Here is a 27,773-nt window from a genome sequence, read left to right as displayed (position 1 = left end):
TATCTACACTCAGTCTCTCAGGGGTCTCACCTAGTCTCATGGCTTTACATTCTCACCTTAGAGCAATGAGTCCCCAGTTGAAGTGTCCGGCCCCCATCTTTCCCCTATGCTCAGATTTATATATCAAGTTATTATATTTATATATCCAGTTGGGATAAACCCAACTAGTTGTTTATCCACTTGGATACTTAGTAAGCATTTTGGATTTAACTTATTTAAAACTGAACTCCTGGGGCACTTGGCTGGCTCAGTTGGTAGAGCGTGTGACTCTTGATCTCAGGATTATGAGTTCAAGCCCCACGTTGGGTGTGGAGCTTATTAAAAAAAAAAAAAAGATATTTAGATAAATCTGAACTCCTGATTTTCTCTACCAAAGCTGACTTCCCCTCAGTTTTTCTCATCTTCGTGTATGGCAGCTCTCTCTGGCCCAAACAGTTGGAGTCATTCTTGACTTTTCTTCTTCCTTCACACTCTTCATCCAATCCTTCCACAAGTCCTATGGCTCTACCTTCAGGATAGGCTTCTAATTCAATGTCTATCCAAATAGATGGAGTAGCTAGCTCCACATTTCCCTCCTGCAGAAAATAAGTAGAAAACTGGATAAAATGTGTGCAACAAAGGTTTAAGGCATTGGACAATAAGCATCACAGGACTGTGGTCTCAGGGGGAAACAAATTAAGTGAGTCCTATGATGACCTTGGGTTTCTGTCTAGAGGCAATTTCCGAGGGCAGTATAGGGAGGGGGAACCCAAGCAGACTCTGGTGTCTACTGACCTGCAGAGACAGAGGTCAGAGTTCAGGGAGGCTGGAATTTGTGGAACAGACTTTTTCCCAGGAGGAGAGAGCCATGCAGTTCTCAACAAGTCCCAGAAACCTACAACGGAATGTTCTTGAGTCTTTGGTTGAATACGAAGCTGGAGGTGTGTAGGGTGAGACTCCATGAGGCTGAGAAAAGAATATCCACCGGGGAGAGAACAACTCCCAGAAAGTCGTACGTGAGTTCCCAGAGCTCACACAGGGCTGGGAAATGTTTAGGTTCTGATCAGCCAGTGAGGAGAGTCCTCACTGAATATTTGGGGCATTCAGTAGACACCCCAGAAAGATTACTCCTTTGTAATAGGGCTAAAATATCTCTAGAGTAAAGACCTTTCTGGATCTGCCCTACAAAACTTTAAAAACAAGTCTCAAGAGGATCAAGCTGATCCACAACTTAGCTGCCTGGCAAGATGAAACCCAACAAAGGAGGATAAAAAGCTGGCATCTCAGCAATGTAACATCCACAATATATCCGGCATCCAAAAGATTATTGAGCAAGAAAGATGTAGAAAATGTGACCTGTAGACAGGAGAAAAATCAGTCAATAAAAATAGACCCACAAATGACAGAGATGATGGCAGAGAAAGACTTCTAAAAATTCCTTATAGCTAAGTACAAGGATTAAAAATATATATATGAGTATAATAAGGAGAGAAATGGAAGATGCAAATGAGGACCAACTAGCATGCCTGGAACTGGAAAATACAAGATCAGAAATGAAAAGTTCCTGAATGGCCTAAAAGAAGATTAAAAAGTCAGTGGAGGGGCACCTGGCTGGCTCAGGTCAATCAGTAGAGCATGTGACTCTTGATCTTGGGGTTGTAACTTTGAGCCCCATGTTGGGTGTAGAGATTCCTGAAAAATAACGTCTTTAAAAGAAAAAATCAGTGGACTTGAAGATATACCAGTCACAACAACTGAAATGGAAGGACAGAGAGAAAAAGGCTGGAAAAAGAAAATGAACAGAGTCCTAGTGCCTGTGGTTCAGTATCAAGTGGTCTAACATACATGTAATTGAAATCCCAGAAGTGGGGCTCAGAAAAAAAATATTTAAAGAAATAAAAGTTGATGAGGCACCTGGGTGGCTCAGTCAGTTGAGTGGCCAACTTCAACACAGGTCATGATCTCACGGTTCGTGAGTTCTAGCCTCACATTGGGCTTGTTGCTGTCAGTCTGTCATTGCAGAACCAGCTTCAGATCCTCTATCCCTCTCTCTCTTCCCTGCCCCCACTTGTGCTCCCCCCAACCGAAAATAAAAATAAATATTAAAAAAAAAGAAATAAGAGTTGAAAAATTTCCAAATTTTGATCAAAGCTATACACCCTCAAATCTAAGAAGCTCGATCAGCCCCAAGAAGGATAAAAGAAAAATCCTACTAAGACACATCATGATCAAATTGATGACATCCAGTGATGAAGAGAAAAAAATTTAAAGGTATATAGTGGAAAAAAGACAAATTATATTTAGAAAAATAAAGAGAATAATGAATTTGAGTCTCAACTGAGATGGGCCGTAAGAATAAAATGCACTCGATTCATTATAAAAAATGGAAAATATAATCTCATTAATAATTTTTTATGTTGATTACATGTTGAAATGATAATATTTTGGAGATATTGGGTTAAATAAAAATTATTATATTATTTTATTTATTTTTATTTATTATTATTTTATTTTTTAAAAATATAATTTATTGTCAAATTGGCTTACATACGACGCCCAGTGCTCATCCCAACAAGTGCCCTCCTCAATGCCCATCACCCACTTTCCCCTCTCCCCCATCTACCTTCAGTTTGTTCTCTGTATTTAAGTTTCTTATGGTTTGCTTCCCTCCCTCTCTGTTTGTAACTATTTTTCCCCCTTCCCCATGGTCTTCTGTTAAGTTTCTCAAGATCCACATATGAATGAAAATATATGATAACTGTCTTTCTCTGACTTATTTCACTTAGCATAATACCTCCAGTTCCATCCACGTTGCTGCAAATGGCATGATTTCATTCTTTCTCATTGCCAAGTAGTATTCCATTGTATGTATAAACCACATCTTCTTTATCCATTCATCAGTTGATGGACATTTAGTCTCTTTCCATAATTTGGGTATTGTTGAAAGCGCTGCTAGAAACATTGGGGTACATGTGCCCCAATGCATCAGCACTCCTGTATCCCTTGGGTAAATTCCTAGCAGTGCTATTTCTGGGTCATAGGGTATTTCTGTTTTTAATTTTTTGAGGAACCTCCACACTGTTTTCCAGAGCGGCTGCACTAGTTTGCATTCCCACCAACAGTGCAAGAGAGTTCCGGTTTCTCCACATCCTCACCAGCATCTATAGTTTCCTGATTTGTTCACTTTAGCCACTCTGACCGGTGTGAGGTGGTATCTCAGTGTGGCTTTGCTTTGTATTTCCCTGATAAGGAGTGACATTGAGCAGTGTTTCATGTGTCTGCTGGCCACCTGGATGTCTTCTTTGGAAAAGTGTCTATTCATGTCTTCTGCCCATTTCTTCACTGGATTATTTGTTTTTAGGGTGTGGAGTTTGGTGAGTTCTTTATAGATACTAACACTTTATCTGATACGTCATTTGCAAATATCTTCTCCCATTCCGTCGGTTGCCTTTTAGTTTTGTTGATTGTTTCCTTTGCGGTGGAGAAGCTTTTTATCTTGATGAGGTCTCAATAGTTCATTTCTGCTTTTAATTCCCTTGCCTTTGGAGATGTGTCAAGTAAGAAATTGCTGCGGCTGAGGTCAAAGAGGTTGTTGCCTGTTTTCTCCTCTAGGGTTTTGATGGTTTCCTGTCTCACATTTAGGTCTTTCATCCATTTTGAGTTTATTTTTGTGTATGGTGTAAGAACTGGTCTAGTTTCATTCTTCTGCATGTTGGTGTCCAGTTCTCCCAGCAGCATTTGCTAAAGATACTGTCTTTTTTCCATTGGATACTCTCCTGCTTTGTCAAAAATTAGTTGGCCATACATTTGTGGGCCCAATTCTGGGTTCTCTATTCTGTTCCATCAGTCCATGTGTATGTTTTTGTGCCAATACCATACCATCTTGATGATTACAGTTTTGTAATAGAGGCTAAAGTCTGGGATTGCGACGCCTCCTGCTTTGGTTTTCTTCTTCAGTATTACTTTGGCTCTTCGGGGTCTTTTGTGGTTCCATACAAATTTTAGGACTGTTTGTTCTAGCTTTGCGAAGACTGCCGGTGCAATTTTGATTGGTATTGCATTGAATGTGTAGGTTGCTTTGGGTAGTATTGACATTTTAACAACATTTATTTTCCAATCCATGAGCATGGAATGCTTTTCCATTTCCTTGCGTCTTCTTCAATTTCCTTCATAAGCTTTCTCTAGTTTTCAGCATACAGATCTTTTACCTCTTCGGTTAGGTTTATTCCTAGGTATTTTATGATTCTTGGTGCAATTGTGAATGGGATCAGTTTCTTTATTTGTCTTTCTGTTGCTTCACTATTGGTATATAAAAATGCAACCAATTTCTGCACATTGATTTTGTACCCTGCGACTTTGCTGAATTCATGTATCAGTATTGGAGATACCGGATTAAATAAAATATTATTATTATTTTTAATGTTTGTTTATTTTTGAGAGAGAAAGAGACAGAGCATGAACAGGGGAGGGGCAAAGAGAGAGGGAGACACAGAATCCCAAGCAGGCTCCAGGCTCTGAGCTGTCAGCACAGAGCCAGACGTGACAAACTGTAAGATCGTGATCTGAGCTGAAGTCGGACGCTCAACCGACTGAGCCACCCAGGCACCCCAAAAGCTGGTGGGTTTTTGTTATTGCTGTTGTTTTGTTTTTAAAGAGTGATAGGGTTGTTATGGTCTAAGTGTTGGTGTCCCCCTGCAATTCATGTTGAAATCCTAACCCCCAGCGCGATGGTGTTAGGAGGTGGGGCCTTTCTGAGGTGATTAGGTCTTGAGGGGGGAACCCTCAGGCGTGGGAACTGGTGGCCTTATAAAAGAAGCCCCAGAGAGCTCCCTCCACCCTTCCACTACGTGAGGACCACAGTGAGAAGATAAGACAGCGCCTGGGTGGTTCAGTCGGTTAAGCATCTAAGTCTTGATTCTGAGGTCGTGATCTCACGGTTCACGATACAGAGCCCTGCGTTGAGCTCTGTGCTGACAGCGTAGAGCCTACTTAGAATTCTTTCTATCCCTCCCTCTCTCTTTCTCTGCCCCTCCTTCGTGGGTGGGCATGCTCTCACGCTCTGTCCCTCCCCTGCGCTGTCTCTGAAAATCAGTAAACATTAAAAGAAGAAGAAGAAGAAGAAGAAGAAGAAGAAGAAGAAGAAGAAGAAGAATTATTAGTGCCATAACCATCTCTTTTGGGCCTGCAGGTTCTTCCAGTCTAAAGGCACAGAAATGGCCCCACGACTCTTCGGCCCGCCTCCCGTGGTGCACTCTGAGGGACCCGTTCCCTGCGCTGAAGGGGCGCAGGTCTGGATTGGAAATAGACACACTCTTGAGCACTGCCGGCCGCCGGATGAGGGACGCTCTGGGGCCACAGGGGACGAGGTTGGAGGAGTCTTCAGGGGGAGCCCTCTAAGCGGGGTCTGCAGCAAGAACAGGTGTTTGCCAGGGTGGAAGGAGGTGGGCGAAGCGAATGAGGGCTAGAGGTAAAGCACGAGGAAAGGTAGTAGGACGAATTAAGAAAGAAGAAGGGCTGTCAAACGGCTGGAGCCCCGGGAGCGTGAGCGCGAGGACCAGCGTGTGACGCGCCGGACTGGTCAGCGCGTTGAAACAGTCCTAGGGTCGGGATGCATCTCCCAGCCACCGGGGAAAGCACTACCCTGCGCTAACTCCCAGATCACATCCAGGGAGGGCAGCCGGCAACCCCCCGCGGGAATGGAGGGAGGCTGTACCCCCCAGGTAGGGACCTCGGAGTCCCGGTACCCGAAGTCCAGGGAAGCCGCGACTTTGGGCAGAACCATTCTCCGGAGGTGGAGAGGAGAGTAGAAACCCTGCACTCAGAACCAAGCCCATGGAACCGGCCGGAACCGCCATTCGACTCTCTCCTTGTTCTGATTTTTTGCGCTCTGCTCTGCCACCTCCGTCCCCTCGCGCGCAACTCCCAGTCCCGGGCACCACTGGTTGCTCCCTGGCTGCCCCCTCCCGCGCGTGGTACGGGCCGGCGGGCGCGCACTCCAGGCGCAGGTTATAAAGGCGGGGCTGCCGCAGCAGACTGCGGACTCAAGTTGCGCCGGAAAGAGCCGGGGCAGGGCCTCGTGGGGCACCGCTTCAGAACCCGGGCTCCAGCGGGAGTCACCCCCGCACCCCCACCCACAACCCATTCCTCTCCAGAGCCCTCAGCGCAGCCTGCACCCGCCCCTGCGCAGGCACTGACGGAAGGACCGCGAACGGGATCCAGATCCCCATCCGTCTCGGTACCCGCCCCCGCCGGAGCTCGCCCGACCTCCAAGGCTGGATCCCCGACAGGAACACCGCGCGCGTCCGCATTCGCAGCCGCCCAGCGGAATGCCCAGTTTGGGCCCGGCAACTCGGACGCGCAGTGGACTCGCTTCATATTCCGAGGGCCCTTTGGTCCCCGGGCCACTGGCCTGGGGACTGAGAAGGCGGCGGGCATCTGGAAGACGCCGGCTGCCTACATCGGACGGCGGCCTGGGGTGTCGGGCCCCGAGCATGCCGCCTTTATTCGGGAGCTGGAGGAAGGTAAACCGGGTCCCCGGGACCCCAGAGCGGGTGGGACCTGGGTATTTCCAGGCAGAAGGGGGGGGGGGCGGCGGTTCCAGGCGTCCCGCCCCCTCTGGCGCTCAGTCTCACCCTTCCACCCACTTGCGTTGTCACTGCGGTGCCTGTTCGGACGCCTCTTGCCCTTCTTCTCCAACCTTCTGTCGTCCCCTGATTGCTGTCGGAGCGTCAGGTCGGCGCAGCCGCGCACTCGTCCGCCCGGCTCTGCGCGCCTGTTGCTCCCCAGATCTGCGCACTCTCACAGTTTCCCCTGCCCCGCCCCACTCAGTCAACCGCAATTCCAGGAGAGGGGCGGGGGGCTGCGGGAGGGCGCTGCCAGGCTCGCTCTGAGCGTGTGCTCGCCCGCCGCACCAAGCTGGGGAGGTGGGTGGGCGGAGGTGGGTGGGAAGGTTTTGTCAACCTTTTGGCTGCGGGTGTCGAAGCCCGGCTTTTCCCAGCCTCGGGGTGGGCGGGGCCTCAGGTTTCTTCCCCTAGTACCCTCTCCTGGGTCGCGGGAGATCTCTGATTAGGTCTAGAGGCTCAGGAGCCCCTACTGCGTGCTGGAAAAGTCTCTCCCGCCTCTCCACACGCAACAGGTGCAGGGTGGGTGACTGCATCTGTTTCACGACCCATGAGGCTCCAGTCGGCCGAGAGCGCCCTCCGGGTAAGAGGTGATGAGTCAGTCTGGGGCTGTACTGTCGCTAGCCTCCTGCATTCCCCTGGTACCAGGGACCTGGGCGTCCTGAGAACTCATTTCCACCTGAGCTTGGAGGACTGTGATCCCTTGACCTCACCCAGACGCCTCCAGGGCACAAAAGAGCCCATTTGGTCCTGGGAGCAGGGGAAAGGAGTGCTGGGTACTGGGGGTGTCTGGAGAGAATAGTGGGGGCAGGAAGGGAGCTCTCTTGTCGCTGACTCTTGTTGTTGAGGGAGAACTGAGGATCGGACAGGAAACAGTGGGATGTGGGGTAGCATATGTCCTCCCTTTTCCCACCTTGGCCTCCACTCCTGCTTTTGCAGCGCTGTGCCCTGACCAACCCCCGCCAGCCGGGATCACCCAAGAAGATGTCAAAGTGATGTTAAATTTGCTAGAGAAGCTGTGTACTGCTTTCCCTGTCCGGCCCAGCCTGAGCCTTAGCCAGGCCTCTGTTTTCATTCTCCCCTGGAGGGGTAGGAGTCTTGTCTTTTTCCTGCTTGATTATTTCTCTGGGAGCCGAGCCAGGGGTCCCTCTTATGGAAGGCAGGTATATGCCGGATATCCAGGCCGGAATTGCTTGTAGAGCCATCTGGTCTGATGTGCTCTTCTCCATAAGGGGAAGCTGAGTCAGGCCCCACAGTGTGTCGATGGCAGACTTTTTTCTAGTACCCTGGAAAACTAGGGTGTGGGGAAGGTTTCCCCTAGTGGCTTAGCTTCCCTTTGACCCCTGTGTACTCCCTTGCTTCTCCCACCTGTCTGGGAGAGCCCAGAAAACAGGAAAGTATTCCCCGTGGATGGGGGTCCCTCTGCAGAGAGAGTGGGACCTAAATACTGCGGCTCGCATTGGCCAGTCCCTGGTGAGACAGAACAGTGTTCTGATGGGGGAGCACAGCAAACTGGAAGCCATGCTGGGCTCAGCCAGGGAGGACGTAACCGGGCAGGGAGGAGGGGAGGGAGTGTGCCATCTCAGACGTACCTACAGCACCCCCACCCCGCCCCGTGCCTGGACCTGTGCTCGCCCCTGCCTGCATTCCGACGGGGCGCCTCTCCCCCACTGCCAGATTTTACACCTCAGATACCAGGTGAGCTTGAGAGATGACCTCCTTCAGCTCTACTCAGACTCTGAGGAGGAAGAGGAGGAAGAAGAGGAGGAGGAGCCGGAGGAGGAAGAGCAGCCGCACTATCATTCCTATGGAGCCCCTGAGCCGTGAGTGTCCTGCCTTTTCACCTGGGCAGCCCCTTCTCTGTGCCTCAGTTTCCCTGTGTGCAAACAGGAACACTGACGGTGCAACTGCCGGCAGGGTTGCTGGGACTAATGGAGACCGCCACACTGAGCCCGGGTGGGCAGCCCCTGGGTGGGCTGGGACCTGGGTCCCCCACCCCCTGGCTTCTGTGGCTCTCACCCCTAGGACTTGTCTGCGGCAGACGGAGGTCCTGCACGACTGGCCGCAGCTGGAAGCCCTGCAGGAGCAGCTGAGGCTGCTGGAGGAGGAGAACGAGCAGCTGAGGGAGGAGGTGAGCAGGTGGGCAGAGAGCACATCCGCGGCCAGGGGGTGTTAACTCCTCTGCCCCTGCCTCTCGCCCTCCCTCCAGGCCTCTCAGCTCTACCCCCTTGATTGTGTGGAGCAGTTTTGTACGTGAAGTTGTAACTTGGGGTGGGGGGAAGAACTCAGAACTCGGAGTTTGGAGACCTGAGTTTGAGTCCCCACTCTGGCATTTCTTAGCGGTGTGAGCTTGGACGGTGTTCCTTGACCTGCTGAACCTCCGTCGTTAGCATGGGGAGGAGTACTCTCAGCCCTGTGGACCCTTCCAGAGGCACAGCTGAGGAAGTGCTTTCTGCACCCTGTAAAATGCTGTACAGAAGCCCCAGGGTCCCTCTAAGCCTGTGGCCTTTTGTTATTTGGGGCACAGGAAGAAAGGGCCTGGAAGCAAGGAAGGGAAGGAGCCGGGAGCTGCCAGAGACCAGGTGCTGAGGCACCGGGGCCAGGCCAGGGGCTGTGCTGCTACTGTGTGTTTATGAAGAAGAGGGAGGCATAGCGTTGGTCCCTGGGGAGCTCAGGTCTGGCTGTGAGCTGCAGACACAAGATGGCTGAACTCATGCTGTTCCCCTCCCCCTAGGCCTGACCTTCCTTCCCCCTGGGTTCCTCAGCTCCCCCGTTGGCCCACGGGTCCCCAGGTCCCTGGCATGGGAACTGGTCCCTAAGTTCTGTTGCTTCCACCTCCTCAGAGAGGCTCAAGTGTCTTTTCTCCTCCTCACCTCCCTGACCCTAGCCTAGGCCCCCCGTCTTAACCGGTCTCCCTGCCTGGATTGCTGCCCTTCCGGGTCATTCTGCACACAGCCCAAATAAGTTTCCTAAAACCAAATCTGACCACGTCATCCTCTGCCTAAAACCCCAAGTTTCCCATTGGCCAAAGGGTAACCTCAACCCCCACCCCAGCCCCAGCGTCAGAGCCCTCCCAGTGTCTTGTGATTGCCTCCAGGCCTCTCCACCCCCTGTCTGGGCCTTGTTTGCCGTTCTGTGCCTGGCGGAGCCCCGCTTGCCCCGCAGAGGCAGACCTCATAAGGCAGGACAGGGTGTCGCAGCTGAGACCCCCAGCGCGCCCATTGTATTCGCTCCATCGGAGCCCAGACTACGCACTGGCAGGATTTCCTCGCCCATCACTTTCCCCACTAAACTTGAGCCCCGTGTGTGCTGGGACCAGGCCTGACAGACTGGTCACCCAGGGCCTTGCTCCGTGTCAGTTAGCTAACATTTACGGAAAGGAGACCAAGTGAGGAAGGCGAATCCTGCAAAGACGGACCCCCCCCCCCGCCCCCCTGCACAGGAGCTGAGGGGCGGGGTGGACAGAGGCAGTGGGAGGGCCAGACTGGTCCCCGAAGGCCAAGGGGACCGGAGCCGACCTTCTGTCCCCGCTTGTCGCCAGCCGAGGCCAGCCAGCAGATGGCTGAGCTGTCAGAGGTGCTGGCACTCAGGAGGGAGGCCCAAGACCAGTAGCAGAGGGAGGTCACCCAGCTGCGGGCCCAGGTCCTGAAGCTGCAGCAACGCTGCCAGTCGGTGCGTCCGGGTGTGCCCAGGGCTCCCTCTTGTCATGGCCCCGCCACACCCAAGCCGCCTCCTCCCTGTCCTCACCTCATGGGGCTTTTGGCTCGGCCAGGCCCCAGACCCCTCTCTGCGTCAGAGTCCGAGTTGGAGGGGATCTCAGAGAGCCCTCATTCTGCCCCCTCCTTGTCCCAGGGAGGGGACCAAGTCCCAGAGAGGGTCACAACGTGTTCCAGGAACCAGGCCGCATGACTCTCCTGCCTTACGTGGCCTCACTCTACGTGACTTCTTACTTAAAGGGCTGCCAAAGCCTCACCCATGTGCCTGGGAAGACCTGTCGGAAGTGGTGGGGAGGCCTGGGGGGAGGGGTGCTTACCAGTCTTGGGTCCTTCCAGCATGGGGCTGAGACTGAGAAGTTGCAGCAGCAGCTGGCTTCGGAGAGAGTAATCCAGATGCGGCTCCAGCATGAGGTGAAACTGCCCTCGGCTCCTGCCCCTGCTCTCGAGAGATCGTGACCCAGAGCGGGGAGCTCGGGGCCCTTGGTCGGCTGCCTGACTTTCCTGGGAGGACAAGCTCCTTGAGCCGGGACTGGGTCTGTCCCTTTGCACACCCTCAGCGTCTGGCATGGGGCCTAGCAGGTGGTGTCTGAGTGGAGTAGAGTCCAGGGACCTACCTGGGGGCACCCTGTGTCAGAGTCTGGGCCTCTCGCCTCTTAGCCCCCTGGGGAAAGGGCGGGCTTGGTGGGCCTGGGTCCCAACAGAACCTGCAAGTGGCTTTCCAGCTGCAGGACCTACAGGAGAAGTACACGGAGCATGGGGGCATGCTGACCCAGGCTCAGGAGGAGGTGAAGACCCTCCGCCAGCAAGCGCCGGGGTCCACTGACCCTGTCTGTCACCCGCTACACACACGCCGTACCTCTGGTGAGGACCCCCGGCTGCCCGCTTTTGCCTGTGTGCTTGTGCCTCAGCCCCGCTGGCTGATTTCCTTTCTGTGCCTGGGAGTAGGGGCTGGAGTTCTGTGGGGATCCCCTGGTAATACCCCTTCTCCACCACAGGAGGCCCTTCCTGGTTTTCAGGAGGCCCTGGGTGAGGAGCTCAGAAGGTCTATAAGGATTATCTCGGACCCTGTGTTTTTTATGGAAAGGTGCGCTGCTGGGACCCCCAGGCCCTTGCCTGACCCACACTCACTTTCCCAGAGAGGGGAGGGGGTTTGCTTCTGATCTTCCTTCACTCCTGGCGCCCCTCGTTCGCTGCCCCAGCCCCTCCCCCGCCCCACCCTTTTCTCCGTCCCCATGTCTGGGCCCGTCATTTCTCCCCAGGACTTTTTCACATGTTGGGGCCCACAGGGACTTTGCGGTTTCAGCTAATGTTGCCTTGGGACAGTGAAAGCCCTTTTCTCTGTTGAAGGAATCATGGGAAGACTGAGAAGGAGGAGATGTCACACCTGGGGTAAGCTGGCTAGGGGCTCTCCCATCAACCACCCTCACTTTTCAGCAGTCAGACAACCACCTGCAATCCTGCCGCCCTAGAGAAGGCCCTATGCTCTGGGCTGGCTGGGTTGAGTTGTTCTGGAAGGGGCTGCTCCCTTTTCTTTCAAATCTTGCCCCATAGGTGGTCGTCTGATTTAGGCTGTTCCAGGTGGGGACCGAAGCCTTTCCTTCACCTTGACAGAGGCTGAGAGTGAAGGAGCACTGGCCTGGGAGCTGGAAACATTTGGGACCGCGTCCCAACTTGGTCCCTTTATTGGCTATGTGTCCTTGGCCAATGGCTTGAACTGTCTGAGCCTTACTAAAACGGATTTGTTCCTATGGCAACTAGCTGTGGGATGGGCTGTAAAGGTTAAATCATGGAGGGGAGCAGAAGGAATATTATTATCCTTGCCGGTCTGTTCTGTGCAGCAGGGTGGGGGGTACTAGGAGAAAGCAGGGTTTGTGCAGGGTTTGGTGACCCTCCTTCCTACCTGGTGCCTGGGCTGGGTGTTTGAAGCCTCGAGGCGGGTACCCAGCTCCCTTTTCCCCTAGTTGGGACAGAACTGAGGAATAACCATTGGATCTATGTGTAGACTGGGGCAGAGAGCAGGAGAGCTCCTCAACCCTGGTGGCTGAAGATGTCCTAGGGGCAGGTGGAAGGGGGGCGCTGGGGGCTCTGCCTGGGGTTGGCCTTCAGGGGCACAGGAAGACTTTCCTGTCTCCCTGCCCAGATACAGGCTGTGCTGCAGTGAGGTGCGAGAGCAGGACCGGGGCTTAGAGGCTGAGAAGGGGTTACTGACAGCAGAGGATTTTGTGGCGGAAGATTTTGTGCCTGTGGAGGAATTGGTGCCTGAGGAGGAACCGGGGGCCACAGCAGAGGTGGCGTCAGCTGAGGAGGGGGCAACAGAAGAGGCAGAGCTGGTGTCTGAGGAGGCCGAGGCCTGGGAGGAGGTGGAGCCGGAGCTGGATGAGGCAACGCAGGGGAACGTAGTGACCTCAGCGCTGGAGGCTAGCGGCTTGGGCCCCTCTCGCCTAAACATGAAGCGCGTCCTCCAGCAACTGGCTAACTGGCTGGATGCGCGTTATAGTCGGCAGTTGAGGCTGAAGATGCTCCAGAAAGGTGAGTGCTCCCACAGGGGCCTCCCTCCGGCCAGCCAGACCAGCTACAGATCATCAATGAAAGGTGAGGGTAGGTGAGCCCCCCAAATGCTCACTTACCCCAGCTTGGCCTCACCCAGCGTGATGATTTGCATGGAATTTGCATATCATTTGCATAGGCACCTCCAGGTTCCTTCAGTGGGAACTATGGCCCCAGGGCTCATTTATGTGGAATTTGCTTAGGATTCCAGATCTCTACCCCTTTTTCGCCTGGGGGTCTGGGCTGAAGGTCATGACCAGGACTGCAGCCCCCTACTGTGCCTCTGCTTCCCATCTCTGCTGCCCCCTTCTCCCTGTCTCCCACTCTGCCACCCGATCCCCGAGGCTCCCCAGCCCTGCAGTAGTGACAGCAACAGGTACAGGGAGCGGATCAGAGCAGCAGCCCGGGGTGCTGACCCAGCCCTTTCAGAGGCTGGAGGAGGACTGGGCCAACCTTCCTCCCAGGGCCTGGGAGGAAGAGGGGTGTTCTGGGGCCACCCAGGCCATTGGGACAAAGGCCTCTGCCAGCAAGGGTCGCAGCTGGACCAGCCCCCTGGGTGAGTCTGAAGATGGGCTGGGTCTCCTTCAGGGTGCCGGGGGGTGGGTCGGGGTCTCCTCTCCCCAGCTGGAAGCCCCAAAGTCTGGGGAGTTGCACCTGCTGAGTGTGAGCCCTGCCTTCAAGGAGCTCACAGAGACAACAGAGGTGATTTAGTGACTGGCATTGTTTCCTTTAGTCCTCGCACCCCTGAAGGTAGCTGTTACCAGCCCTTTGTTAGGTGAGAAAACTGAGGTTTGGAGAACTTAAGTAAGAACTTAAGATCATTTAAGAACTTAAGATCACTTAGCTGGAGTGGGTCTGAGCCTGTTCTCCTCACTCCTATGCCAGAATGACTTTTCCTGGCCTGTCCCTCCCCTCTGACCCTGTCCTGGTGCCTGCCTGGCCTGCTCATCAGCCGTGAAATTTGTAGCCTCACCGGCATGTGTGGGCTGCCCCCACTCCAGTGGCCGCTTGGTCACTGCTGGGCAGCCTCATCAGGGTCACCGTGTAAGGTTGTGCAGTTTGGAAACTGAACGGTGACCTCTTTGGCCAGCCAGTGGGCATCCTGTAAAACTATCAATCGCGGCTGTCTTTCTGATACAGCGACAAGGCCTCGGCCCCTGCCTGCTGTCCAAGCCCTCAGTTTACCCCTCCCTTCTCTTCCAGGCTTTGCTGGTTCCCAGCAGCCTTCAGAGGCCCCACAGACAGCCTGAGGCCCCTCCTTCAGCTGCTTGGCCAAGTCCCACCTACCCCAGACCCTCCTTCCCATCCTCCCAAACAGGACCCCCCTGTCTGTTACCGGCCTGCCTTCTGTCCCCATGAACCTGGGCTGGGGCTTGAGGACCCAAGCCTCGACCCTTTGCAGCTGGTACAAAAACTAGTTCTGGTTGCTGGGCCTGGGGTCACATGGCAGCCCAGGGGATGGGGGTGCCTGAGGGGAGGTCTGTCTGCTGCCAGACCTGGCTTTGAGCTGGGGGTGGGGCTCAGACACTGGTGTAGGAAGGTGTTCTGACTACCTTTCTAACGACAGGCCCTTGACCCTCAAGTTAAAGGTGGCCCCTGAGTCCTTGCTGACTTTTAGGGACCTGGCCTTCTTCCTCCATTCTTGGCCCTTTCTTCTCAGTCCCTAACTACTGTTGGTAACCAAGAGTATCTCTGTGTGTGGGTGAGGGGTCCCTCCGCCCACTGGGGGCCTCCTCCCGCCCCGCCCCCATCTCCCTGCCTGTGGCCCATGTGTCCAGGCTCCCTGCCCATTGCTCCTTCCCCCCGGTCCTCCCCTCAGTCCTCTGTGCCTCTCCTTTCTTCATTCTAGATGTTCTGACCTCTCCCACTCTTTACTCCTAAACAGCTGGAGTCTGGGGCTCCCCCACCTCCTGCCCACTTCAGTCTGGCTCTGTTCCTGCTGTGTTGCTCACTCTCCCGTTGCTTGTCAGCCTGTGCACCTGCTGGTGCAGGAAATAAAGGACCCGTGCACTACCTGGCCTGGACTCCGGCGTCTTTCTCTGGGAGCATGTGTGCATGTGTGTGTGCCCCTGCATGCAGCTTTGCTGGGGCAAAGTTGTAGAAAGAGGATGGGCTCCAATACTGAACCATGTGCCATGGACTTTTGTTAAATGCATTACTTAGTCATATCAACAACCCCTGGGGGGTGGTGGGTGATCTGGTAAATGGTTATTAGAGGATGAAACAGGCCCAGGCGGGTCTAACAGCTAGTTGCAGAACTGGGATGTGAACCCAGGCCCTCAGGCCTCTGGAGCTCATGCTCAGACAGGCTCCTTTCCCTGTTTTTCTGCTCCAGGGACTCTGGCCCAGTGCCCTGCCTGTGAGGGGAAAGGCACGGGCGAGAATCACCCACTGTCTTAGGTAAATGTCCCTGAGACCTGGAATCAGACCTGGAACAGCATTTCAAAACAAGTAGTTTGTTTGGAAGATGATCCAGGAATCACTCTTGGGGACAGTGGGGAATTGAGAATGGAAGGAAAGCTAATGAAAGGGAGTGCTAGGCACCGAGGCTAACCCTACAGGGAACTCTGGGAAGAAGTGTAGCTTTTTGCTACTCAGGTGTGGTCTGTGGACCAGCGTCACCCACATCTCCTGGGAGTTTGTCAGAAATGCAGATTCTCAGGTCCCACCCCAGACCCAAAGAGTCAGAATCTCCGTGGTAACAAGGACCCCGGGGAAGGCACATGCATACTAAAGTTTGGGACCCACCGAGATGGACCCCACCCAAAGGGGGAGGAGGCTGGGCATGCATTGCCCAGCTGACATTTGTGTCTGGCAGTCTTGGGGGCATTAACATGTTGTGTTCTGTGCCCTGTACATGGGAGAGGAAAGCCCCCTGGTACAAAATACCAATGCTTTCAGTGGAATATGGACAGCACATGCTGGAGTGGATATATATTTTTAAGAGTTTATTTATTTATTTTGAGAGATAGCATGAGCAGGAGAGGGGCACAAGCAAGAGAGAGAGAATCTCAAGCAGGTTCCATAATGTTAGCGCAGAGCCCAACATGGGGCTCGAACTCCGCAATGTTGAGATCATGACCTGGGCCAAAATCAAGAGTCAGATGCTTAACCGACTGAGCCACCCAGGTGCCCCCGGAATGCGTATTTTTAAATGGCTACGCTATATTTTAAAAATTTTTTTTAAAGTTTTTATTTTTGAGACAGAGCATGAACGGGGGAGGGTCAGAGAGAGAGGGAGACACAGAATCTGAAACAGGCTCCAGGCTCTGAGCAGTCAGCACAGAGCCCGACGCGGGGCTCGAACTCACGGACCGTGAGATCATGACCTGAGCTGAAGTCGGATGCTTAACTGACTGAGCTACCCAGGCGTCCCCCAATGTGGGTTTGAATTCACAAACTGTTAAGATCATGACCTGAGCCACAGTTGGATGCTCAGCTGACTGAGCCACCCGGGAACCCCAAGGTTTTCCAGGTTTAAACAAAGTAGACCTCACCTTCCCCACTCTTGATAAAGAATACCGGGAGGCAAAAAGACACTAAGACATTATGCGGAAGAAGATAGGGTCTAATTATACATAAAACTCATTATGGTACAAAAAAAAAAAAAAAAAAAAAGCCCAAGTCCTTAACACTAAATCCCTGGAAGAGAACATAGGAGTTCAAAATTCTTTTTTTTTTTTTCTTCTGTTTATTTACTTATTTTTGAGAGAGCATGAACAGGGAAAGGGCAGAGAGAGAGGGAGACAGAGAATCCCAAGCAGGCTCCATGGTGTCAGCACAGAGCCCAGTGCAGGGCTTGAATTCATGAACCATGAGATCATGACCTGAACTGAAACCAAGAGTCAGACACTTACCTGAATGGGGCACCCAGGTGCCCCAGGAATTCAAAATTCTTTTTTTTTTTTATGTTTATTTATTTTTGAGAGAGAGAGAGAGAGAGAGAGCGTGAGAGAAAGTAGGGGAGGGACAGAGAGAGACACACACACAGAATCTGAAGCAGGCTCCAGGCTCCGAGCTGTCCGCACAGAGCCTGACAGGGGTGCTTGCTCGAATTCACAAGCAGCGAGATCATGACCTGAGGCGAAGTCAGGTGCTTAACGGACTGAGTCATGTGGGGCCCCTAGGAGTTCAAAATTCTTAAGGGAATCTTCTCAGATGTCCCATGCAAGGTGTCATGGTCTCATGCCTTTCATCCTATGACTTAAAAAAAAAAAGTTTATTTATTTACTTTTGAGAGAGAGAGAGAGAGAGAGAGGTAAAAAGAGAAATCCCAAGCATGCTCTGTGCTGTCAGCATGGAGCCGGACCAGGGGCTTGAACCCACAAACCGTGCGATCATGACCTCAGCCGAAACTGAGCCAGGCGCTTGACTACTTGAGCCACCCAGATGCCTCTCATTCTAGGACTTTAACGGGGGAAACTTGCTGGGCTTCCAATTTCGGCTTCCTTTGTTATCTGCACTCTTACATTCAGATCTTGGGCTTGAGTTAATGGTTGGCTAACCTGCGCCTAACATTTTCTTCCTCCAGAGATTCTCTGATGATTAACGGTAGCCAATCAATGCCACGGCCAAAAGCATCCCCCCCTCTTCTCTCTCCAGCGCTGGAGCAGTTGCATAAGCCAGTGCTCCTTCTTCCACGTGCGCCCCATCCTGATTCACCCGGATGAGAATTTAGTAGTGGTGTTGCCACAACACTCCAGCAGTTACCAGCACCCTGCAAAGGGGGCTGGCTAGTGAAGGATCACATTTTAGAATCCCAAGATGAGTGTGTTGTTTCCTAAAACCCTCTGTTTTCAGAGGAGGGCCCCTCACACACCCCGCCCTGCCCCGAGGCAGACTTGGAGATAAGGATTTGAGTGTGAGTGGTTTATTTGGGTGGTGATCTCAAGTGGGACCATGAGGGTGTGAGATGGGGAAGGGAAGCACATGAACAAAGGAGAGACTTGAGCTCGGTCCTGCAGGGGGATTCTGGAATTTGGGGAGACAGAATTATCCTGCCCAAGGGATGAGGGAACTAGGGTATTTATCGTCCAATCGAGGGTGCGTGTGGAAGGATATTGCCCACGGGCTCAGAACAGTGAGGGGAATACGGGTGAAATGTCAACAACGCCTATAGCAGCCACTCACCCCCCAATGTGACAGATATTTATTGGATGACCCCCTATTCTTGGAACAGGGGATACAGCAGAGAGGAGGGATGTGGGATCCACACTCTTACAGAGTCTCCCTTCTAACTGGGGGAGGCGGGCAATAAACTAACATACAAAACAATGACAGGGTGTGACTTAGGGAGAAAAAGGGGAGCCAGCCAGATTTATGCCTGGGAAAAGCCTTCCAGGCACAGGGAACAGAAAGGACGAAGGTTCTGAGCAGGAATGAGCTTGGTGCATTGTGTAAGGAAGGGAAAGGGAGAGAGGAGGAAGACACTTGGCACCTGCCATGGGGACAGCAGGGCTGACCTAGGACTTCGACAAGGAGTTTAGGTTTGATTCTAAGTGCAGCAGGAGGCATTGGAAGGTGAAAACCTGGAGGGGCGCAGTTTGATTTCTCTTTTAGGAAGAGGACTCTGGTTGTGACCCTACCACTGTTTTCCACCTGCACGAGTAGCTTCTCATTCAATGTTAGGCTCTGGGGATACCGAGAAGAATGAGTCATGGGTCCCCGTCCCCAAGAGGGTTCTCCGTTCTCTCTGTTGCCTCAACCGTGTCTCCACCAACTCCCCTCTCCTGCCCCACACTTGACACAATGTGATCCATTGGAAGCTAGTTTATTTTGATTGGTTTTTCATGGGGCTGGGCTGGGCTGGGAGAGGCTGGGCTCTGAAGCTCCGTTCTAGGGATGTTGGTCCCCGTCCTCTGCACTGCGGCGGCCGAAGTCCATCCATCCGTATGCTGCTTCTTCTTCCTCCAGCCACGGTCCCTGCTTCTTGGACAGGTCTGAGGGTCAGAGGTGGGAGAGGACGTGAGCATATGGGAAGGACATCTAAGCCACTAGAAACCAAGGCCAGGGCCAACCCTGGCTGGGTGAGGCAAGCAGGGATGGCCGTCACAGCTCCTACCTGCCACCAGCTGTGGGGGACCCTGGAGCCCTAGCTGCCGTCGGTGGTGAGAGGCTGGGCCCAGCCGGTTCAGCCAATGTGGTTCCAGGCCCCTGTTGGCCCCTGGACCCGAGGGTGCATCCTGCAGCTGGGAGCGGGGCTTCCAGGAAGCTTCAGAGAAGGCGGTCAGAGCCAGTGCCAAGATCAGCACGCACACACACAGTCGTTGCATCTTGTCTGCAAAGGAAAGAGGGGCGGGGCTGAAAGGTGGAGCCGTCTAGGCACCCAAAGGCAGGGGCCTGGACCAGATGGACTCTAGGTGCCTCCCTGCTGGCAGGTGCAGCGCCGTGTGGGGCTGTGGGCTGGTCCTCAGTTCGCTTTTCCAGTTCCTGCCAGCTGCGCAACCGCTGCTCCCTGCAACTCCCAAGCCCTGCCCGTTTCCTCCTCACCCACCCTAATTACAACACTGGCTTTTCTCCAAGGAATTCACAACTTAGAGCAACGGTTTCCAAACTTCTGCAGAATTTGAGGCCATGTGAGTGGTCCTGTAGATGTTTACATCTCGTAATTTAAAGTGAACTTTTATGTTTTTATTAAAAGTTTTTTAATGTTTATTTATTTTTGAGGGGGGGTGTGCAGAGGGGCAGAGAGAGAGAGGGAGACACAGAATCTGAAGCAGGCTCCAGGCTCTGAGCTGTCAGTATGGAGCCCGACGCAGGGCTCGAACTCATAAACCGTGAGATCATGACCTGAGCTGAATTCAGACGCTTAACCGACTGAGCCACCCAGGTGCCGCTAAACGTGTTTTTTTTTTTTTTTTTTTTTTTTTTTAATTTTCGAGAGAGAGAAAGAGAGAACGAGCAGGGGAGAGGGACGGGGGGGGGGGGGGGGAGAGAATCTTCAGCAGGCTCCATGCTGAGGGTGGAGCCCAGTGCCGGGCTCCACACCACAACTCTGAGATCATGACCTGAGCCTAAATCCAGAGTCAGATGCTCAACCGACTGAGCCACCCAGGCACCCCTAAAGTGAACTTTTAAATAGTGATACCAAAGGGTGCGTTCCAGACAGCACGGTATGGTTATCTCTCTGGAGACCATCGGTGTATTCACTGTGTGGTCGGGTCCCACCGATTCTGTGCAGCCCTTGGAAGGAAAGTTCTCCTGCCATTTTTTGCTTAAGAAGAATATCCTGTGATTGTAATTAAGCAGTTAAAACTTAAGCTGTTAAAAAAAGTTAAGGGGCGCCTGGGTGGCTCACTTGGTTGAGCATCTGACTTTTGATTTTTTTATGGTCTCATGGTTCATGGGTTCGAGCCCTGCATGGGGCTCTGTGCTGGTAGCATGGAGCCTGCTTGGGATTCTGTCTTCTCTCTCTCAGCCCCTCCCCCACTCAGGCTCTCTCTCTCTCTCTCTCTCTCTCGCTCTCTCTTTCTCTCAAAAATAAACTTAAAAAATCTTTGTAAAAAGTTAAGCAGTTACCACTTGCACCTGTGTGTCAGCATGACCTGAGTTTGGGGGGAAACTATCATACAGAAATAAACTGGATCCTCAAATGAGTCTAAAATTCACATCTAGGGGCGCCTGGGTGGCTCAGTCAGTTAAGTGTCCCACTTTGGCTCAGGTCATGATCTCAGGGTTCGTGAGTTCAAGCCCTGCCTCAGGCTCTGTGCTGACAGCTCGGAGCCTGGAGCCTGCTTCGGATTCTGTGTCTCCTTCTCTCTCTGCCCCTCCCCCGCTCATGCTCACTCTCTCTCAAAAATGAATAAACATTGAAAAATAAAAAAATAAGATTCACATCTAAAACTCTCTTCTCAGCATTTGTGTTCTTTCTGCCTCATTGTTCTGATTGGCTTCATCAGAAGTAAATTATAAAGATGTTACCCTCGAGGGACGCGTTTCTAGGAATAAAATACTGCTTTTATCTGTTTGTCATCGTGGAGCTCTGTGTTAGATTTCCTTTGAAGGAGAAAGGGTTCTTGCTGCTAAAGAAGCAAGGTTAGCCACGTTATTGTCCAACATGGTAGCTACTAGCCACATATGGCTCTTTACATTTAAATTAATTAAAATTAAAAACTCCTTCTTTGAACTAGCCTCCTTTCTGGTGCACCTTTGGCTGGTGGGTACCCTATTGGATGGTGCAGATACAATCCCCATCAGCATGGGAAGTTCTTTCAGACAGTGCTGGTGTAGGAAAGAGCTTGAGATGGAACCCAGAAGCCCTGGGTTCCAGTTCCAGCCCTGCCCTATGATTGGTGTGACTTTGGCCAGTCACTTCTCCTTCTGGGCCTCAGTTTTTTCACCTGGCAATGGGAGAATAGCCTTTGTCCTTCTCACCTTGCAGGACTGGGGTGAGCATGGAGGCAGAGGGGCAGGGCAGGGCCCCGGTTGAAGCAGCAGGAGAGGAAAGGGCACTCCAGGGTGGGTTCTAGAGCTGAGACCTAGTCCGGCCCTGAGCTGAGAGGAGGGTGGTGGCCCTGGAGACACCGAGGCGGGAGCCTGGTCCTTTGGGGCAGGGAGACGTCCCATCAGCCCTCTCCCCGACTCTCTCCTCCCCTCCTGGGTGCTCTCACCTGCAGAGCCTCTCCTCCCCCTCCTGGGTCCTCTCACCTGCAGAGCCGGGAGGTTGGTGATGCTATAGCCAGCCTGGTTCCTTTCCGTGCTTTGTGCTACTTGGTGCTCCAGCCCTACCTTTTAAAGCCCTCATGGCCCCTCCCAAACCCCCATGAGGTCAGCCTCCCCCGCAGCAAGACAAAAGGGGGTGGGCACAGGTACCTCGCCCCTGCCCTACCGGGTCATTCAATCAGCCATCTCATCGCATGGGGGAAGGGAGGGGAGTTGACCTCCTAGCGGTGGGGGCAGGTGCAGGGTGTGGGCATTTCCTCAGCTGGGCACGAGGGCAGGCAGGAGACAGGCTCCCTGGGGTCGGGAGCAGTGCCCACTCCCCCCCGCCCCCGTGTCCAGTCCTTGGGGTCACAGTCCTGGTGTGCATCATCCCTCCGGTATGTCCAACTGGGGGGCAGATGAGACAGATGCCCCTAGTGACCTTGGATTCAGGGGAAGTGTATTTCTCCGTACATTGGTGTTTGAAAAGCAGGGAGTGTGTGGATGTCGGGTGATGTATTGATCCCCTGTCCCCCTGCCGGGCTCTGCAAACAGGACGTGAGGTAGTTATTGGGGGCAATGGGCCGTGGGCTGATGGCCCCGCGCTCTGCCTGGGGGCTGCATCCTGGTTGCCTCTTCACCTCCTTTGCCTGGAAAATCCTGAGTGTACCCCTCTCCCCACCCCCCCATTTGTGCCCTCTGTGCTGGCTGGATTCAGCTTGCAGCTCCTCTCAATCCCAGGTCTGCCCTTTATCCCCTGCCTCTTGGAAACCCCCTCCCCAGGGCAGTTGCTTCAGGCCCCTATACTTGGAGACTCCCTCCTTTCATTTTCAAGGGAAGATAGCAATCTGCATAATGCACTCACCACCTTTCAATATAAAAAGACATCTTTTTTTTTTTTTTTAACGTTTATTTATTTTTGAGAGAGACAGAGACAGAATGTGAGTGGGTTAGGGGCAGACAGACTGGGAGACACAGAATCTGAAGCAGGCTCCAGGCTCTGAGCTGTCTGCACAGAGCCCGACGCGGGGCTCGAGCTCACAAGCTGTGAGATTATGACCTGAGCTGAAGTCAGACGTTCAACCGACCGAGCCACCCGGGCACCCCTAAAAATACATCTTTAAAAAAATTTTTTAAAAAATGTTTAGTTTTGAGAGAGACATAGAGAGAGTGCATGAGCAGTGGAGGGGGAGGGGAAGAGAGAGAGAGAGAGAGAGAGAGAGAGAGAGACGCAGAATCTGAAGCAGGCTCCAGGCTCTGAGCTGTCGGCACAGAGCCCGACGTGGGGCTCGAACCCACAAACCTCGAGATCATGACCTGAGCCGGAATCGGATGCCTAATCAACTGAGCCACCCAGGTGTCCCTAAAAATACATCCTAAAGTGGTTAGCAAAGAGACTAAAGAGCTTGCTCAAGATATGCCAGAAAACCAAACAGTGTGCTTGTTGACTTATTTGATGAATTGCCACCTTGACCTGGTTTGGACAGATATAAGTAGCTCTAGGCTGTTTTTGATTTTTCCACAGTTGGCATTAGAGATTTAGCTGTTGTTCATGCGTCATCACGGCCCCTCCTTTTCCGGGGGAGTTTTGATGCCCGTTGGGTCCTGGATAAGGGGCAGGGGTACCCACGCTCACAGCCAGCCTTGCTGAGAAATTAACAGGTGATGAAGCAGGCTGGGAGGTGTCCATGGCAACGAGCGAGCGGAATGTTCTGGTGGATAACCACTCTAATTCAGAGCAGGGCTCAGAGACTCAGCGGATGGAATAAGTGAAAAGTGACAAACCCAGTGCAGGCATTGGTGGCAATTAATCGAAACCAGAATCTTAGAGGCAGAAGGGCCTTTGAGGGGCCTTGGGAGACAGGGTGGCATGGGGAGCAGCTCTGTTCACACGAGAGAGGCATGGAGACATTCGTGTTGCCATGGTGACAGGAAACGAGAAGCTTTCCGCAGAGCCTTGGTTGCACCGGAACCCAAGACTTGTGCTGTGGAGGGGGTTATGCCCACCCCCCCACCCCCCCCCCCCGGTTCTTCTTCACAGGCTGTTCACACCAGCTGGGGACAGCACCAAACAGATTTGTGTATCCCACTCAACGGGCGACTGCGGGCACTGGCGGGCAAGCAGAGGGGGCTCTGCCCCGAGTGGAGAGACAGCACTCCCCCCAAGGTGCTCATAATCACCAAACTGCATGTTCTGCCCTCCCGGGAATCGTGTCCAATGGGAAAGAAAAGGGTTTCCTGGCCCCACCCTTTTCCAGATGTTGAGCTTTGGGCAGATCTCTCCTCCTCTGAGCTATTTTCTTCTCCAAGAAATGAGGAAAATAACTTGGGTGTGTGTGGGGGGTGGGGGGGTGGAGGAGTCTTGTGAAGGTGATGTGCAGAAAACACCATGCACAGTGCCTAGAACATCGTGAGTTTGTATCCTCTTCGGGCCTCAGTTAGCCTCATCTGCGAAATGGGAATCATTTGTTCCTACCTCAGAGGGCTGCTGTGAAGGGGAGGGGTCACAAGGTCTGTGCACACACTTTGCACACATCACAGAGCTCCTCCTTTCCCAAGGCTTATGGAGGGTGATTCCCTAAAAAGCACCGTGTGTGAATCTAAGGCTTTCCCTCCCGCTGGCCATGACTCAGAGGGACACTTGTCCTGGGCTGCACCCTCAGGCGGTGGCAGGGATGGGATCTGTGGAAGCTGGATCTCTCAGAGGCCAGCACCGACTGATGTATGGACGATTTTGGAACTGGTGAGGCCAGAGGGGACTCCTGGCTCCAACACTTTGACTAGCTGGGCAACCAGAAAATCAAGTTTCTGAGTCTACCAAATTGAAGATCATATCCCAGACCTTCGGGCCAGCTCCCTCCCTCTTCCTGTGGGCCCCGTCCTTGTTCTCACAAGAGTGACAATGCTGTGTGCTGGGCTGACAAGCTCTCTGCATGAATAAACATAGTTGTTCTTCACCATGGTCCTTGGATGTAAGGACTAGTGTGTCCCTGTTCCACAGGTGAAGAAACCAAGGCTCAGCCAGGTAAAGCAATCCCTGTCCTGAGTTTACAGGACCAAGGAGATCTGGGCCTGAAACTCCTAGTTCTGGGATCTTTCTCCTCCCAGGAGGGGTGTGGAGGGCAGAATAATCATCCCCCAAAGACGTCCACAGCCCGACTCCTGGGACCTGGGAATATATGAGGTTACATGGCAAAAGGACTTTGCAGATGTAATTATAGACTTTGAAGTAGGGAGCTTATCCTGGATTGTCTGGGTGGGCCCAATTTTTTTAAATTTATTTTTTTAAATGTTTACTTTTTTTGAGACAGAGACAGAGTGTGAGTAGGGGAGGGGCAGAGAGAGAGGGAGATAGAACTGAAGCACCCTCCAGGCTCCGAGCTGTCAGCACAGAGCCCGACACGGGGCTCAAACCACAAGATCGTGACCTGAGCCGGAGTCAGATGCTCAACCAACTGAGCCACCCAGGCGCCCCTGAGTGCACCCAATTTAATCAGATAAGCCCTTAAAATGTTCTTTGGCTGGGGGCGCCTGGGTGGCTCAGTCGGCTGAGTGTCCATCCCACTCTTGATTTCAGCTCAGGTCATGATCTTACGGTTGTGAGATCCAACCTTGGGTCGGGCTCCTTGAGTTGAGCACGTGGAGCCTGCTTGGGATTCTCTGTCCCTCTGCCCCTCCCCTGCTCACACACTCTCTCTTTCAAAATAGATAAATTTTTTTTTCAACGTTTTTATTTTATTTTTGGGACAGAGAGAGACAGAGCATGAACGGGGGAGGGGCAGAGAGAGAGGGAGACACAGAATCGGAAACAGGCTCCAGGCTCTGAGCCATCAGCCCAGAGCCTGACGCGGGGCTCGAACTCACGGACTGCGAGATCGTGACCTGGCTGAAGTCGGACGCTTAACCGACTGCGCCACCCAGGCGCCCCTCAAAATAGATAAACATAAAAAAATGTTCTCTGGCTTGAATGTCCTTTGCCTAAAGGCAGAAGTGATGAGGCTGAAGAATGAATCAGAGATTTGAGGACCGAGGAGGATTCTACCCACCCTCGCCGGTTTGGAGATGGGAGGGGGAGGGCAACAGGCCAAGAAGCGCAGGTGGCCTTAAACAGCTGAGAGAGGCCCCCAGCCGAGGTCCTAGGACCGCAAAGGACTGAATTCAGCGAACAATCTGGAAGAGCTTGGAAACGGGTTCAAACCCAGAGCCTTCAGAACGGAGCGCAGCCCTGGTGACGTCTTCATTTTTGCCCGGGGCGCCCTGCTGTACCTGGGGCTTCTGACCTACTGAACCGTCAGAGAATGAATTGACGTTGTCCTAAGTTTCTACAGTTTGTGGTAATTTACTGGGGCTGCAACAGCCCCACCAATGCTAGGGGTTCCAGCACCAGGAAGTTTTCTTTTGAAATCGTGAAGTAAGAACTGGCCCAGTGTGAATTTGCATGGGATTTTTCAAATACGATGAAGGGGGACATTTGTTAAAGTATTGGGCCATTCTTCTGTTCCATTTCCCTTCCAGGTGGTGAGCACCTGCCATAAGCCAGGGCCAGGATGAGGCCGCAGGGGTAACAGGTGGATGTGATCGGCTCGGTCATGGCTTCCTGGCATTTAGATTTCAGGGTGGGGCGCACACAAAATACAATTAATAACGACAGCGGGGAGGACTATCCCTGGGGCGGGAGACTCCCCGGGGCAACTCTACATGCCTGACCCCACTCCCCTCCCTGCCAGAGCCGGTCCTGGGAAATAGTACCGGGCAGCTGCAAACCGCTGTCAGAAGCCACCAGCCCCCCGGGGTTCCTCATTGGTTATTGATGGTGGGCGAGGGAGAGGCTGAGGATGCCTCAGTCACCCTGTCCCAGGCAATGGGGCCTCGGAGGGGTGAAGGTGTTGAGACAGTGACCCCCGGAGGCAGCCTGGGCATGCGTGGTCCCTCCTGGAGTGGGGGGCTGGGGAGGAACAAGTGGCTTCATGACGTCTGGCTGCTGTCCCAGGGTAGGAAGGTAGCAGGACCAGGCTGAGCTGGAGAGGGGGCCCCAGGAGGAGCTCAGGGGCCAGGTGACTGCCCAGCTGCCTCGAGGGGAGAGCAGAGGGCACCCCCATACTCCAGCTTTGGCCTCCTCTCTCTGGCCCCCCTCTCCTTCCCATCTGATGCCCACCTGTGTCTTTGGAGCGGTGGCTCTCAACCCACACCTCACATTGGGATCGCCTGCGGAGCTCTAAGCCCACCCCTGTGCCCGGGGCACCAATGAGAAGTCTTCTCGAATCAGAAGCCGCGGTGAGACCCAGGCTGCGGCTGGTGTCTGTGTGCGGTGTCTGTGTGCGGGACTAGTGTTTGTGTATTGTGGAAGGTCAGGACAAGGAGGCTTTGCGACCCTGGGTTGAATCCCAGCTTCACCACTTCCCAGCTGTGATCCAAGGCAAGTCATGGACTTAGGATGTTCCCCATACCTTTCTGGGAGGGTCAAGGTGAGGGATAAATGAGACACCTGTAGCCTCCACTTGGTCTCTGATGCATATGTAAGGGTCTGCTATTATTATTGGTATATATTTTAAAGTTTTTATTTTGAGAGAAGGTGCATGGGAGCAGGGGAGGGGCAGAGAGAGAGAGAGAGAGAGAGAGAGGAGAGAGAAAATCCCAAGCAGGCTCTGCACTGTGAGTGCAAAGCCGGATGTGGGGCTTGAACTCACAAACCGTGAGATCATGACCTGAGCAGAAATCAAGAGTCAGAAACTGACTGAGCCACTCAGGTGCCTCTATTACTGGTATTTTCATCACCACAGCCTTACCTGCAACTTATCTGTGCTGTTACATCTTGCTGACTTCCAGAATATTCTACCCCCTTTTCCTTGATTATTTTTCTCTCCACTCTTCCCTGTAATAGTCCCTAGAGTCTCCCTCACAGGTTAACGCTGCCTCTTCCAGGTTGGCCTCACCCTGGCTCCTCAGGTCCATCCACCTGCTTCCCACAGCCCTGGGTCACATCCTGGCTACCCACCTCTGGGGACTGTTTTGCCTCCCATATCTTAACCGTAACAACCTCCACTGTTGAATGAGGTGCTGACAGGGCCTATTATCTCCCTTAACAATCAAAATCAAGCCCAAAACCCTGTTTGCAGGGCACGTTTAGAACTGTGCACTCCATTGTACATAAATTTTATTAAAAAAAAAACTGTAACAAAGTTGAAGTCTAGTTAATGAAGTGTTTAGGTCAAAGTGTATTACTGTACATTTAGTTTGAAATGCATAAAAAAAGATGAATAGATATGAGATC

At 53.0% G+C, this 27,773-nt stretch overlaps 2 protein-coding genes across 2 annotated transcripts; one reads left to right on the top strand and one right to left on the bottom strand.

Annotated features, from left to right (window-relative positions):
* Positions 1-5,632: 5,632 nt before the first annotated feature.
* HAP1 (huntingtin associated protein 1) lies at positions 5,633-14,258 on the top strand (the record flags this gene model as incomplete). Its single annotated transcript, XM_043582637.1, is given in 11 exon segments — positions 5,633-6,500; positions 7,539-7,633; positions 7,998-8,477; positions 8,647-8,757; positions 8,809-8,848; positions 10,141-10,271; positions 11,038-11,142; positions 11,144-11,176; positions 11,311-11,403; positions 12,430-13,418; positions 14,066-14,258. Coding segments are annotated over 10 exon segments (2,448 nt in total), but the record flags the coding sequence as incomplete, so codon positions are not given.
* Positions 14,259-18,371: 4,113 nt separating this feature from the next.
* Positions 18,372-19,429, bottom strand: GAST (gastrin). The gene is made up of 2 exons (XM_043582692.1): positions 18,924-19,429; positions 18,372-18,801 (listed from the first exon to the last, which is right to left on the bottom strand). The coding sequence occupies exons 1-2, from the start codon at positions 19,132-19,134 to the stop codon at positions 18,698-18,700; spliced, it is 315 nt and encodes a 104-aa protein (XP_043438627.1). The 5' UTR covers positions 19,135-19,429; the 3' UTR covers positions 18,372-18,697.
* Positions 19,430-27,773: the final 8,344 nt, after the last annotated feature.

Source organism: Prionailurus bengalensis, chromosome E1 (assembly GCF_016509475.1).
Source record: "Prionailurus bengalensis isolate Pbe53 chromosome E1, Fcat_Pben_1.1_paternal_pri, whole genome shotgun sequence".
Taxonomy (NCBI): Eukaryota; Metazoa; Chordata; class Mammalia; order Carnivora; family Felidae; genus Prionailurus; species Prionailurus bengalensis.
This window is presented reverse-complemented; position numbering and strand designations above follow the sequence as displayed.